Source organism: Cervus canadensis, chromosome 26 (genome assembly GCF_019320065.1).
Source record: "Cervus canadensis isolate Bull #8, Minnesota chromosome 26, ASM1932006v1, whole genome shotgun sequence".
Lineage (NCBI taxonomy): Eukaryota > Metazoa > Chordata > Mammalia > Artiodactyla > Cervidae > Cervus > Cervus canadensis.
Window position 1 is genome coordinate 4945504 of NC_057411.1, and position 15944 is coordinate 4961447.

General features: G+C 44.5%; 1 protein-coding gene across 5 annotated transcripts in view; it reads left to right on the plus strand.

The window, feature by feature from the left end:
* Positions 1 to 13120, plus strand: part of CRACD (capping protein inhibiting regulator of actin dynamics) — a 292820-nt gene extending 279700 nt beyond the window's left edge. For all 5 annotated transcript variants that reach the window (XM_043447891.1, XM_043447895.1, XM_043447893.1 and 2 more), the window contains 3 exons: positions 7002 to 7192; positions 7874 to 8036; positions 10213 to 13120. In XM_043447891.1, the coding sequence (XP_043303826.1) occupies positions 7002 to 7192; positions 7874 to 8036; positions 10213 to 10373 (515 nt within the window). In that variant the 3' untranslated portion in view covers positions 10374 to 13120. The remainder of the gene's footprint in view (positions 1 to 7001; positions 7193 to 7873; positions 8037 to 10212) is intronic.
* Positions 13121 to 15944: the final 2824 nt, after the last annotated feature.

The window sequence follows — 15944 nt, forward strand, 5'->3', positions numbered from 1 at the left end:
TACCTGAGCCTGTTGGGGTTTTACACTACAACTCCAGGCCTGGACTGACCAAATTCCTTAGCTGAACACCTATCAGGATAAAAGTGTTAAGCCTGGACCTCCAATTTATTTGTTAATTGTGTATATATATAGTACCATCCTTAGCTAAAACCCATGGAGCACCACATGTACTGAGGGTGAGAGTCACTGAAACAACAGTGGATGTAAATCCACATTGCAAATCATGGTGCAGATTTTTATTCTATTGGGCCAACTTCTTGTCAGATCTGATTTCTTCACGGAGTATCGGGCAAAGAACATGACAGCTTTGCTGTGTTTTTATGCTTGCGTTATCAGTAGTATGTTTAATCTGTTTGTTTGCTGGAATTTCATTATACCACCTGTCCATTTCATAAGAGATCATTTGGCTCAAAGAAGATATGATATGTCATAAGCTCACTGAACTGCAGAGCCTCAGTACAAATGAGCAAAGCGAGGGAGGACTCAAGTGCAAGTTCTCTCCCTGCATCACATCACAGGGCTTCCAAGCTTCCCTTGAGTCTGTCTGTATTTTCCATTTTTAAAAAAATTGAAGTGTACTTGGTATACAATATGGTGCCAGTTTAAGGTGTATAGCATAGTGATTCATTTTTTGTGTATTTTGTTTGCAGATTCTATTCCATTATAGGTTATTCCAGGATATTGGGTACAATTCCCTGTGCTGTTCAGTAGATCCTTGTTGCTTGCATATTTTCTGTATAGAAGTTTGTATCTGTTAGTCCTTTACTTCTGAAGTGATTTATGCCTCCCCCCTCCCTCTCCCCTTTGGTAACCATAAATTTGTTTTCTGTGTCTGTGAATCTGTTTCTTTTTTGTATAGTCATTGCGTTATTTTTTTTTTAGATTATGCATATCATACAGTATTTGTCTTTCTCTGACTTTTTTCACCAAGCATAATATTCTGTAGGTCCATCCATGTTACTGCAAAAGGCAACATTTCATTTGTTCTTATGACTGAGTAATATTCCACTGTGGCTCCTCTTCCATAGGACGAACAGAAGCCAATAGGGAGATATGGTCTTTACACTGCTGATCACCATGCCAGTCCAGGAAACCAAGAAGATGTGGTGTGTGTGTATATGTATGTGTGTATACATATGCGTGCTAAGTCGCTTCAGTTGTGTCCGACTCTTTGCAACCCTATGGACCATAGCCCACCAGGCTTCTCTGTCCAAGGGGTTCTCCAGGCAAGGATGCTGGAGTGGGTTGCCATGCCCTCCTCCAGGGGATCTTCCTGACACAGGCATAGAACCAGCATCTCTCACATCTCCTGATTGGCAGGTGGGTTCTTTACCACTAGCACCACCTGGGAAGCCTGTGTATACGTGTGTGTGTGTGTGTGTATTGTGTGAGCCCATATATAAACATACAACATATACACACTCCACATCTTCCTCAGTTATCTGTTGACAGGCACTTCGGTTGCTCCCACATCTGGACTATTATAAATAATGCTGCTATGAACACTGAAGTGCCTGTATCTTTTTAAATTAGTTTTCATTTTTTTCCACATATATACCCAGGAGTAGAATTGCTGGATCATATGGTAGTTCTATTTTTAGTTTTTTAAAGAACCTCCATAGTGGTTCTTTATAAAGTTCTCCACAGTGATTACACCAATTTACATTTCCACCAACAGTGTAGGAGGGTTCCTCTTTTTCCATATCATCTCCAGGATTTACTATCTATAGACTTTTTGATGACAACCATTCTGACCTGTGTGAGGTGGTGTCTCCTTGTGGTTTTGATTTGCATTTCACTAATAATTAGCAATATTGAACATCTTTTCATGTGCCTGTTAGCGATTTGTGGATCTTCTTTGAGAAAATATCTATGTAGGTCGGTTTTTTAGAAAACATTTACTTGCGGCCACGCTGGGTCTTTGTTGCTGCATGTGGGCTTTCTTTAGTGGTGGTGAGCAGGGCCTGCTTCTCATCGCTGTTCGCAGGCTGCTCACTGCGGCGGCTGCTTTTGCCGCGCAGCCTGGGCTGTGGGTTGTGGGCTTCAGCGGTCCCGGCTCGGGGGCCCTAGAGCTCGGACTCGGTGGTTGTGGTGCGTGGACTTACTTGCTGCGCAGCATGGGGGATTTTCCCGGACCAGGGATCAAACCCACGTCCTTTGCATTGGCAGGTGGATTCTCAACTACTGGGCCATCGAGAAAGTTCTCAGGTCCATTTTTTAATTGGATTGTCCTTTTTTTCCCTATTTTTTTGGCCATGCTGCATGTCATACAGTGTCTTAGTTCCCTGACCAGGGATCAAACCCGTGCTCCCTGTAATGAAAGCATTAGTCCTTTGACATTTAACATAAAGTAATTATTGATAAGTATATATTTATTACCATTTTAATCCTTGTTTTCCAGTAATTTTTATAGTTCTTTGTTCATTTCTTTTTGTTTTTCCTTTTGTGGTTTGATGATTTTCTTTTGTAACATGCTTCAGTCTTTGTTTTTGGTTTTTGTGAATCTATTATATGTTTTTGACTTGTGGTTATGATGGAGCTCATGTATGTTGACCCATGACTATATCTGCTTGCTTTAAACTGATAGTCATTCAAGTTCAAATACATTTTAAAAGATCTAGTTTTATACTCTCCTCCCTCATGTTTTGTGATTTTTGCTGTCCTATTTTACATCTTCATGCTTATCCTTTTACTATTTATTATCATTATAATTGCTTTTACACTTTCTTGTTTGTTTTTTGATCTAAGTACTGGATTATTTGGGGGCTTCCCTGATGCCTCAGTGGTAAAGAATCCACTTGCAGTGAAGGAGATACAAGAGACTCGGGTTGATCTCTGGGTCGGAAGATCCCTGGGAGAGGAAATGGCAACCTGCTCCAGTATTCTTGCCTGGGAAATCCCTTGGACAGAGGAGCCTGGTGGGCTCCATAGGGTCACAAAGAGTCGGACACGACTGAGCACACACTGGATTATTTAGGTGATCTGCAGTTCTTACTATAGGTTTGCCTTTCCTATCATGATTTTCCCTTTCCTAGAAATTCTTCTTTTCTAATTAGAGAAGAAACTTCAGTATTTCTGTTAGAGTAAGTTTATTATTGCTGAATTCTTTTTAGTTTTTGCTTGTTTGAGAAATTCTTTCTCTCTCCTATTCTAAATGATCATTTTATTGGGTAGAGTATTCTCAGTTCCAAGTTTTTACCTTTCAAGACTTTAAATATATCACTCCACTCCCTTCTGGCCTCCAAAGTTTCTGCAGAGAAATCAGCTGATGGCCTTACTAGAATTCCCTTGTAAATGACTATTTTTCTCTTGTTGCCTTTAGAATTCTCTCTTTAACTTTTGGCATTTTAGTTATGATATGTCTTGTTGTGGTTCTGTTTGGATTCATTTTGTTTGGGACCCTCCAAGCTTCTTGTACCTGGATTCCTGTTTCCTTCTTTAGCTTTGGGAAGTTTTCAGCCACCATTTTTTCAAATACATTTCAATCTTCTTTCTCTTTTCTCCTTCTTAGAACCCCTATTATGCACAGGCTTGCAAGCTTTATATATACCATGTATCTTGTATGTTGCTTTCATTTGCTTTTTAATTTGTTTTTCTGTCTTGTGTTCTGATTGGGTGGTTTTCATTATTCTGTCTTCCAGGTTATTTATTCTTTGTCTTTTAGCTGATGGAGGAGCCTGGTGGGCTACAGTCCATGGGGTTGCAAAGAGTCAGACACGACTGAGTGACTTCACTTCACATTGCTCTTAGATTGCTTTTTTTTTTTTTTAATCCTGGCAATTGAGTTATCTGTTTTTGATTGGTTCATCTTTACAGTTTCCAGTTCCTTGTTACAGTGGCCTGAATTTCTGTTAGTAATCGTTATTAATCCAGTTAGCATTTTTACTACCACTGTTTTGAACTGGGGTTGGGTAGACTGGTGAGCTCTGTTTCATTATTTCAGGGAATTTCTCTTGCTTTTTTAATTGGGAGTAGTTCCTCTGCCTTTTCATTTTACTTTATGAGTTTAGAAGAAACATTATCTGTTGTGGTCTTGGAGTATTTTTCCATGGGTGCATCCCTGTATGGATTATGTGTGTCCAGTGTCTTTGGTATGAGGGCTGGCTTGATACGGATGCCAGCCACGTTTTTCCTGAGGTTGCGCTGGCCAGCATCACCTTGAGGAGGGGTGTGTGCTGGGCGATCACCCTGAGGAGGGTTGTGTGCTGGGTGATCTAGAGCCCACTCGGGGTGTGAGATGGGACTTCCCCGCTGCTCTGTGGCTCTTGCCACGCTTTCAGCAGGGAGGTCTGCTCCCCAGTCTTAAAGTAGCCTTGTGGGTCAAGCTGAGTCAGGCTCTGTTCTCCTTGAGTGCATGCCCTGCTCCAAAGGAAGGGATTGCCAAAACACGCGAAGCCCGTGCATTCACAGAGGACCTACACACCTACGTGGGTGCTCTGCTCATATTCAGCCCAGGGTTCTGTCCCTTCCTCGTTGTGTTCATCCCAGATCTAGTGTAAGGCTGTGGAGGGGAGAGACTGTGGCTGCAGGAATTGAGATGGTCATATGCTGCCACCAGAAATCTGGCTGCCTCTGTGGCACTTTTCTCCCAGGATGGTCTCCTCCAGAACCAGCACTGAACTGGCGTGAGGAGAGGGTGGGGCATTCTTGCTAGGCTGGGAGGCAAAACGGGGGCAGGCTTCTGGGGGGCCACCCAAGCACATGCTGACAGTGGCCACCACCCCATCCAGATCACATCCCAGGGCCCGCAGTCTGTCTCTGAGTAGCTGGACTAAGTCTTTTTCCCAGGGGACAGTTGGCCCAGGTCACACGCCAAACTGCGGTGTGGAGTGAGGCCGAGGAGCTCACCCAGCTCAGCAGGCTGGCAGGCACCAGTGCAGAGCTCTCTCCACTTTGCTGGTTGACAAGCCCATGCATGCACCGTCCTCATGGGTAGGTCTCTGCTTCTGCAGCCCTCTCTCTGTCCCAGAGGTCCTCCCGGCAGCCAAGGGGCCTTGTCTCCTCCACAAAAGACACTCGGACTGGGATGCCCAGTCTGTGGCTCAGTCTGTTAGCTCCCCAGGGTGAGGGTCCCCGAACAGGGATCAAACCCGTGCGCTCTGCAGTGGAAATGCAGAGCCCCAACCCCTGGACCAGCAGAGAGTGCCCAAGAACACTTACTTTTGTAGAGCAGTTACTGTATGCCAAACACTGTTCTAAACGTTTTCACACCCAGGACCCCTTTTAATCATCACATCAGCCTGATGAAGCCGGTGCCATTCTTGACTCTAGTTTATGGATCAGAAAATGAAAGCTTGGAGAGGTTAAGTAGCTTTTCTGGGGTCACATAAAGTCAAACTCTGGTCTGCTCAATTCCAGAGCCCAGTTACTCAACCTCCGATCCTCTCCACCTGGGAAGCTTGTTGCCCCGACTTGCACGGTCCACCGTGGTAAGAGCGCAGACTGGAAGTCAGAAGTCCTCAGCTCAGGCTTCACTGTGCGCTCAGTGACCATGGTCACTGCCCTTGATGGCTTTGGACCCACGTACTCACATCTATCGCGTGAGGGCAGTGGGCCAAAACCACCGTTCCTCACTGTCTTCCTAGAGTCCTGGTGCCCTTGGCAGCCCCTCTAAGCAGCGCAGTGCCCCGTTTTCCTCTTTCATATGTTGGGTCCGCTTGTTTCATCAGGGGACAGTGCGGGGTCGGGGCGGGGGGAGGAGGAGGTTCCATTGAAAAAATGAATTTTAAAAAGCAATAAAAAAAGAACAGTCGACTAACTAGCTGGGTCCTCTGTAGGCCAGGTGTGTTTTGACAGTGGAGACGATTTTTTCTTCCATTTTGAGGAAAGAGAAATGCTCCTGTTTTTTCCGTTGAAGATACTGCTTCCCCACCCAGGGTAGTCACTCAGGCGTTCGCACGCTGTGCGCCAGAAGGGATAGCTGACGGCTGCTCGGGCTGATTAATGTGTCACAGTTTTAGGGGATGAGGGTCCGAGGTGAGGGGGCAGTTAGTTTCGGTGCAAATCTGCTTTTTGTCTTGACTGATTTCTGTTGCGGGGTGGTGGAGTGTGGGGTCCCACATGGCCAAGCAATTCTCTGACACCAGCTGGTGTCAGTTCAGCTCGTTTCTGATTCCCTCCTGGAGACATCATTCAAGTCCACAGGTTGTGAGCTCAGTCCCACCAGACTGCCCCCACACTAGGTGCCAGCTGCAAATCCACACTGTTCAGTTAGTTTGCTAGAGAATCTCACATAACTCAGGGAAACATTTTACTTACTAGGTTATCAGTTTAAAGTTTATATATGTGATGTGCTCAGTCATTTCTGATTTTCTGCCACCCTTTGGATGGTAGCCCACCAGGCTCCACTGTCCATGGGATTTTTCAAGCAAGAAGACTGGAGTGGGTTGCCATTTCCTTCTCCAGATTTTCCTGACCCAGGGATCGAACCTGCATCTTGCGTGTCTCCTGCATTGGTAGGCAGATTCTTCACCCACTGAGCCATGAGGAAAGCCTGTGTGTACACACATACACACACACACACACACACACACAAGTTTATATAAAGAGTATAACTCAGATGGAAGAGATGAAGAGGGCAAGGTATGGGAAATGGGCCTAGAGCTTCCATAATTGCCGAGCTAGTCACTCTCCAGCATCTGTATGTGTTCTCAGCTTAGAAGCTCTCCAGACTAGTCCTTTTGGGTTTTTATGGACGCTTCATTACATAGTTGTGATCAATTAAGTCATCAGCCATTGATGACTGAACTCAGCCTTCAGCCCCTTGCCCCTCCCCAGAGCTTGAGGGTGGGACTCAAAGTTCTAACCCTCTGATCACATGGATACTGCCAACCTTTACATGCTTCCTGGGAATCACCTCATTTAGCCAAACAAAAGAGACCTTTATGCTCTCATCAGTTAGGAAATTGCAAGGGTTTTAGGAATTCAGTGCCAGAAACAGGGACAGAGATCAAATACGTATTTCTTACAGTATATCACAATCAGTCTTTTTTTCCCCATAGAAAAGCCGATGCTTCAGAGCAGACACTCCTTAGATGGCTCCAAACTTGTGGAGAAGGTTGAGACCGCGCAGCCACTGTGGATCACGCTGGCGCTGCAGAAACAGAAGGGGTTTCGGGAGCAGCAGGCAACTCGGGAAGAGAGGAAGCAGGCCAGGGAGGCCAAACAGGCAGAGAAGCTCTCCAGAGAGCACGTAAGTAGCCTGGTCTTCGGCTTTAACTCTGAGCTCGGCTCTCTCTCTATTTTTTAGCACCACAAGGCTCGTGGGGTCTTAGTTTCCTGACCAGGGATTGAACCCAGGCCCTGGCAGTGAAAGTGCCAAGTCCTAACCCCTGGAGAGCCGGGGAACTCCCAAGCTTGGCTTTCTTTTAGTTCACAGAATTTAAAACAACAGTAACGAGAAAAGGCTGGCCAGGAATGGTGGAAAATACTTAGATAGTAGAGCAGTAAATCAGTTGACCACTGTTAAGCCAAAGAGGTATTGTCAGTTAGAAAGTTGATTTGGTTTCCTTATGCGCTTAGGTTAACCTGATTTGGCAGAATCCTCGCACACAACAGTTAAATGAAAAATGCGAAAATAACTTTATTTTAAGCAGTGGGTCGAGAGGACACGAGGAGCCTTGCTCTGTGGCCCTGACTGTACAGTGTGATGGGACTCTTCCTGGAGAGCATGCAGCAGGCCCTCGCTGGGACATGTGCGCCGAGCTGGGGGCCAGGTTGAGCACACACCGCTCCCTCTGCAGTCTGGCTCCTCCCTTGGGAGCAGAAGATGGGGCCAGCTGATGGAAACCTCCAGGCGGCTTTGCCCTGCACGGTCCGTCCTTCCCTGTCTTTCGGATGAACACGTGCTTCCCCTGACTTTCTGTCCATGCAGGTCAGCGTCACCCCGCAGCCTGGAAGCAGCAGCGTCGGCAGACCTGGCTCCCTGCACAAGCCCGCCGCTCAGCCAGAGGAGAAGAAGCCGGAGACGCCAGTGTCCAGGATTGAGCGCAGAGAACAGCTCAGAAAGGCCAACACTCTTCCTACATCAGTGACAGGTAGAGAGAACAGGTCCATTTCTACTTAAGTGTACTTAAAGGATTTTTCCCTTCAAACCTGTTTTATTTCCTCCAGTGTAAAAACTAGCACAGCATTTTAGGCATTTCAGAGCACAAGCTGTCTCGCCACCCCATTCATAAACTTTGACATGGATAAATATCACCAGAAACATACCTACTATCAGTGGGGTGATGAACCACATTTAATAGCCAGGTCTTCAGGGATTGGAGATACCTGTGATTTGTAGTATTTGTCCTTTTCTGTGGTGTAAATACTCCCACCCATGGCTAATTACAGACTACCAATGTGATGGAAATGGCAACCCACTCCAGTATTCATGCCCAGAAAATCCCATGGACCGAGGAGCCTGGGGGGGCTACAGTCCATGGAGTCGCAAAGAGTCGGACATGACTGAGCGATTTCAGCTTCAGCTCAGCTCAATGTGATATCAAGTGGCTTGTTAAGTTCCTGAGCCTTTAACAAGGTGATATGAGCCTTCTCCACCTCCACTGCCTGTGGTCCAACAAAGTGAGGTTTTTTGACTTCCTGTAGCAAGGAAGACTGCATACCCCAAGAACCGTCTAAACAAAAGAAGAGACAAGATTATATTAGGATGTGGGGAAAGGGTGAATTTTAGGTAGAATTTAAATAGAGCCAGTGTTTTTTGATAGTCTCAAAGCCAAGTAGTTGACATCAAGCCTGCGCTGAAAAGGGGATTCAGGAGCCTGTTTGCTTTGACTCCACATGCTTAAGACCAGTGTGAGAAAGCTGTGTGCGAAATCCCCTACCTGGAGCTCTGCCCTGGCTGGAAATGGAAACTGCTTCTCTGAATCAGGGTGATCCAAGTGGCTCAGATGCTCCGGGCAAAATTGGGCTGGCCCCTTGTCACTGATGTGATTTCAGACAGCTAACCTCTGACCCCGCTGTGACATAGGAGAGCACAGCGGTTCTGGTCTAAGTCCCGATGTTAATGAACAACAGCAGTGTTTATACAAATTCATGACATGTAAGAGACACGGGCAAGTTAAAAAAAAATCTTTATCCTGTTACAAGGTAAAATGATCTGATAATGTTTATGACCGTTTCCTTATTGCAAGTCACCTGGACGATGGAGAGTTTGAAAGAGCTTCCTCTCGGGGGCTGTTAGGGTCCCTGTTTTCCCCAGTAGGCAACCCTGTTCCTCAGAGGACACCCGCACTCTAGACCCAAGATTTTTTTATGCCTTAAGAAATACCTGCTAGCTGAGGTCTGGAAATGTAGACAGGTCTCATGAGGAAAGCTATGTTTACTATTTGGTGTGGAGGAAAAACACTTTATATTTGAAAACCACATTGGAACATTTTCTCAAGAACCCTCCAAGGGGCTTACTTCATTTGATCTTATACCTAGGAATTAAGGATTCTAAACATCATATTGATAAGGCTCAAGAGAGAATTCTTTCAGAACGGTGAAAGCTCCAAAGTCAACAACGAGATCAACCTTTGTCTGCCTGATTTCTTAGAGACACCAAAGGGTACATGCAGTTCAGAGTTGGCTCCACCTTAATAAAGCAAGCCTTCCTCTGAAGTTTTGTGTTTTTAATCAGTATTTCCAGAGTTCTGCATACCTGTAAGGCCACTGCCATAGGCACTACATATGACCCAAAGATAAGATGGGTGCCTTCACCATGCAAAGCCTCTGAGATCTGAAAAACAGTGATAGGAGACAAAGGAATTTGTTAGACGAGTCTGAGTGATAAGAGCAGGCAGGATCCATGGGTCTTGGAGGGAGGAGGGACCCAGGGCATGCTGGGTAGAGGAAGTAGCTTTTAACCTTACCAGCTAACAAGTTCAAACTTCAAACTACTGGTTTAATTTTTTTCTTCATCAAATTGACTGGTTTCATGACTTAGAATCACAGAACTTACCTATTATTACTGTTATTGTGCAGGCATAGCTTCTGTGCACAGAGAAAACTGGGTTTCTAGAAATTCTCTGAAATTAAAATTGACCGCACTATGATCACTGTAATTCTGTATGCAGCCGTGAGGATCACACAGGTTTTTTTCCCTAATTTCTTCTTGCCAGAGATGCTCAGTGCTTCAGTGGGTTTTGCTTTCTTAATCTTATATTTGTGATAAATCAAAAAAATGTGGCTCTGACTTATATTCCTTTCTCCTTTTCCTTCAAAATCTAGTGGAGATATCTGATTCAGCTCCCCCAGCGCCACTGGTGAAAGAAGTCACAAAGAGGTTCTCCAACCCAGATGCTGCCCCCGTGTCAACAGAGCCAGCCTGGCTGGCTTTGGCCAAAAGGAAAGCCAAGGCCTGGAGCGACTGTCCGCAGATTATTAAGTAAAGAGTGACTCTTACCCATTCTTATTGCAGTCATTGGCTCTTCTCTTGCCCTTTTTATTTATTTATTTTTTATATGAGGTAAAGAAAACCAAACTAGGGAAAAGAAGCATGTTTTATAGGCTCTAAAATAATGTTTAGAAACTGAACTGGTGGTGTTCCTTGTAAAGAGTGTATTTGCACAACCCTAGGTCCTGGTGCCTTGAGCTCCTCCTAGTTTTGAAGAAAAAATTCCGTCCGAGGGACCACATGAAGTAAAATCTCTCGACTAAGACCTCACAAGAGCCTGCCACACCCATTCCATGGCCCTTCCACACACACACCCACACACCATTCAGAACATGTCCTTTTGCCAACCTTTGTAATATTAATAGTTTTCTTGATTCTTTCCTCCAGTTTCTTTTCTCTAAACCATTTATTTACCTTGTGCTTGGGGATTTCTACCCTTTTCTAAAGTCACAGTGAAAGGACAAGAATGCCCATTCTCCTGAATGCAGTCACCGGGAACAGCAGGTGAAAAGTCTGGTTTCCAACTCTGTGCCCGTCTCTGCTTCTCAAGGTTTTGCCCCGACCGGAAACTGTAACATAGCAAGTCCATTCACTCTTCTACTGTGTTGTTGAGCTACAGGCCCTGTTACACCAGAACTCTCCTTAGGGACATGTTAACCATTTGGCCCAGCTGGCTCCTAGGGAACATTTTTATTTAAATGTTTAAATAATAAATGATTTTTTTTTTTTAAACTACAAATTCTCTGTCTCTGAGAATCCCCATTTAGTGTAGTTGTTCTTAACAAGTTCAGACTCTATCCCAGACCTACTCAGAGATTCTGTAAGGATGGGGCCAGATTGTGTATATTCTGGTAAAAATTCTTCAGATAACTTCTGATATATCACAAAGGGTGAGAAGTGTAAGATACACTGCTTCTAGTGCTACCTACTTTTTAAACCTCCGAAGGAGAGGCTCACTTCACCCAAAGCAGCAAAAGTGAGACAAGAAAAATAATAAAGCAACCTCCAAACCAGCCATTTATTATGGAGTACAAGAGGCTACTGACATTACATGTCTCTGAAAATCTTTGAAGTCGCTAGGGAAAGTTAACAGTAAGACAAGGTTTGAAGCCTTTTGTACTAAGGACTTCCTGTGGGGAATTTCTTTCTTTGCCATAGCCAAGTAATTCATATTTAGAGTCAAATGTTCAATAGCATTAAAACATCTCAAGAGTTTTAAGTGGCCTTGTTATTATACACAAGATTTTTTTTAAAAGGTGTGGGGGGAGCTTGGCAATTTAAATGCCACAAGTATTCACTTTTATTTCCCTAAGTTTGCTTTACATGAAACCCACATATTGCTAGTACGTTACATTTCTTGATGTTGACATATTCCCTTTTTCTTCGATTCTGACTTCAAAATCTTAATACAGATCCTTTGCTTAGTGCAGCAGGGGAAGAATTACACCCTACAAAAACACATTTTATTAGTCTTAGTATCATTTTCTTTATGTTTATGCAATGACAGTGTGCTGTTATTCTATTATGTACCTTAAAGAAAGGCTGAGGGCAAAGATATTTACCATATAGAAGGCATTTTCTTTCTGGAAACCATGACAGCCTCATGGTAGTACCTGGCATGTGTGAAGTGGATAGTTGTACTTTTGCAAGTTGGCGTTACCACATATAGTGGACCTTCAAACTGTTAAGAATCAATGGGACGTTAATTTTCTTAATGGCTGTGAGACGCTATTAATATTCCACTGCACGTTTTCCACACTGTTCATTTCTAAATCAAATATGTAGGCATTTGTTAGCTTCAATGATTTCCTCACAAATATAACACTTTTTTAATATGAATCTTTCCACTTAGAGCCCTAGAATTATAGTGCTACATTAATTCTTCTGCATTGACTTTTTCTTTCACGCTGTCAGCTTTGAATAATAATCACAGTAATGGCAGAGAACAGGTGAAGAAATCAGGTCATTAACAAAGAATGGTAGATAAGTCTGTACTGGCTTACCACTGAGCCCATGCAAAGGAGGAGAAATACCTCAGTTGAAAATTTTCCATCAAAATCTTTAAAAGAAGAGCATACTGAGGAGAAGACAGTCATAGCACTTACTTCCAACAGCTTCTAAAGGCTACATGTTTAATACTTCATGTAAAAATTACTCCAAATTTGCACTAAATACCAATGAAGTGTTATTTTTCTTTAGTTACGTTGCAGTCTTTTCTGATCAACAAACTATGGGGGAAATTCTATAAAGCATATGAGAATTCAAGACTTTTAAAAGGAATGAATGATTGCTAGTTAAATACACAAGCTTTTTTTTTTTCTTTTTTAATTTAAACAAACATACACTTCTGGCAAGATTATAGATGATTAACCTCTGTTCATAAGACTTAAATATACAAAACTAGAGGTTTTTTGTTTACTTTTTTTTCAAGTGCAATTGTTTCTTATACATGTTACTATTAAATTATCATTTTAGCCAGTTATTAGCAAATTATAGTATGTATTGTCTCTTCTTGTGACGTTTAGTTTTAATTGCTTATTTTAAAGCAGAAACATTAGAATTACAAGTGTCTTGCAATATTTTTATCAACAATAAAATGAAGTAGACTTAACAATGAAAATACCTTAGTGTGATTTTAATATTATTTTGAGATTTTGGTTGTATAAAGTTTTAATGTAAATGTCCATTATTGAAGGAAAAAGACCTTTCAATAAAAAATACCCACAAGATCTTTGGAACTGATGGAATTTCCTTTTGAAGTTTTTACTGATTTCAGTGACCATCTACAGAGAGCTCATATTTACATAGCTTTTATTAAGAAAGATAAATTTCAAGGCATTTTATAGGGTACAATTTCAAGGCATTTTATAGGGTACCTTATTAATTTTTAATTAGATATTTTTGGAGAAAAATAATGAGTAGGGGACAAATAAAATGGGCTTCCCTGGTGGCTCAGATGGTTAAAAAAAAAGAATTTGCCTGCAATGCAGGAGACCCGGGTTTGATCCCTGAGTTGGGAAGATCCCCTGGAGATGGGAATGGCTACCCACTCCAGTATTCTTGCCTGGAGAATTCCATGGACAGAAGAGCCTGGCGGGCTACAGTCCATGGGATTGCAAAGAGTCAGACACAACTGAGCAACTAACACTTCCACTTTTTCACTTCAATGAGTAGGGGACAAATAAAATGTTTATCTGAATCCTAAATTTGAATTGGTCTGTGTCTCAGACAAAATGATCTTACTGCCTCTTAAAGTATGGGCCATGGAACAGCAGCATGGGCGCAAGCTGAGAGCATGTGAGAAACAGCTTAGGGCCCCAGACCAGCCCTACTGGCTCGCGGGGCCAGACAAGGGCAAATGGGGTGACGTGAGCAAGGCCTTGGGTGCCAAAAAGGTAATCAAGAGCAGTGCCATTTTAATGCAATATTTTTTTTTAAAGATTAATGGAAATTCCATGATGAACAAGTGTCAAAATTTTAAATAAATACGGGGTCAGTATTACTCATTTTCCCTTTTGCCTTAGGTCCCAGTGTGGCCCAACCAAGCCCCTCCCTCTCAATTGGACTAGGCGTTGAGCAACAGCTCCAGGTGGTGAATACATCAAAGGCGAAGCAGCGGGGATCTGAAACCTGGCAGAAGTTTTGTTGTTCTCTGGGGCTGACCATGGCCTCAATGCCCTTCCTGTGTTGGGGGAGGTCTCCGTCTTGCGGGTCTTGGCAGAGGGCGGCACTCGCCTCCTACTGTGGCTGGAATGCCTGTTGGGTGCTTTCCTCTACTCTGGTGGGCGCGACATGTGTCACCTCAGATTGGAAGGGACTGTGGATTGGGAGCAACTGGCCAAAAGACGGGGGATCTGTGAGGAAGTCTGGCAGTGATAGCGACCAGCGTCTGGTGTTAGTGGGGTCAGCCATAAAGTAAGCATTTGGTTTTAAGGACAGCAGCTGTCTTCTGCCCAAAGTGATGATTTTAGGCATTCCTTATTTCTGGCTGTATAGCTCTAGCCCTCTATAATTCTGCAAGAGACTTAATATTCTTTTAAAAATTCACTCTGGAGGAGACTGACCAAGATGGCAGTCAGTCATCTTGAAAGACCCTGAGCTTAGCTCCTTTCACAGGCACACCAAAATCCCAAGTATTTCCAGAGCAACATTTGATAATTAACCACTGGAACCTACCAAAAGCTCTTACACAGCTTAAGCACAATGAACCACAACAAAGTGGATAAATGGTAATATTCGAGATATGGTCAAGTCCTATATCTTTGGAAAGAAGACCCACAAATGGGAGGATAATTATATCGGAAAGGTTCTCCCAAAGGACTATGAGGTCTGAGCCTCACATTGGGGTCCCCAGACCAGGGGTCCTGCACCAGGAAGATAAGCCCCCAGAGTACTTAGCTTCGAAGGTCAGTGAGGTTTACTTTCAGGACTCCCAGAGAGCCAGGGGAAATAGAGAATTCATCTTAAAGGGCACACATAAAATCTCACATGCTCTGGGACTCAGGGCATAAGAGAGAATTTGACAGACGCCTAGGTCAGACCTACCAGCTGATCGTGGAGTCTTTCGGAGGCAGGAGGCAGCTGCAGCTCACCCTGGGGACGCAGACACTGGCAGCAGCCATCCTTGGGAGTTCCTTCTACCATATGTGCACTGGTGTTGGCAAGGACCATTGTGGAATCTTCCCTTTAGTTTTTAGCCCCAAGATGTAGCCCTGCCTGGCTCTGCTGTTCAGGGAGCCAGCTCCAACCTCTGGACTGGCCTTACCCAGGGCAGACACCAGATGCAACACAGCCACAATCCTGTATCCTGAAGTCCCACCAGCAGCCCAGGCCATGTCCTGGATGACATGGGCCTGGGTCCTTGCCCCCTGCCCACTAGCAATGCAATAAAAGCTTTGGGATATCTGAGACCTTGTACCCAACTGTGTCAGGAACAGCCCCTCCCCACCCCTCCTTCTCAGCAGTGATCTGAAAACAGTTCCGGGACCCCCGGCCTCACACGTGGACAGACTCCAGGACCTGCCTCTGCCTGTCAGTAGACCAGCACTAACTCAGGACTTGACTTCACCCACCAGAGTGGGCAACAGCCTGGCAGTCCTCTAGACCCCGACCACCCACCATAGAGTGGGCAACAGCCCGGGAGTCCTCTAGACCCTGACCACCCACCACAGAGTGGGCAACAGCCCTGGAGTCCTCTAGACCCTGACTACCCACCGATGAGCCAGCACGAGCCCTGGGCCCCCTGGGGTTCTATAGTTACAGTCAGCTACCCTTGACCTGGTCCTACCAACCAGGGGCCAGTACCCTCTGCACAGGGCAGGGCTTAGCAACTAACCTGACCAGGAGCCAACCAAGCCTCCCAGACAGCCCACATAGTTTGCTCAGGACAACACAAGGACCCGCACGGCGGGAGCCACCATAGCATACAGCTTGGGCGATGAGAGGGACGCGCACGGCCGGGGCAATAGGATGTCTCCTACAGAAGACCACTGCTCTAAGGCTGGAAAACACAACCAACCTACCAGAAACATAAAATACCAGCAGCAACTTAGGCAAAATGAGGCAA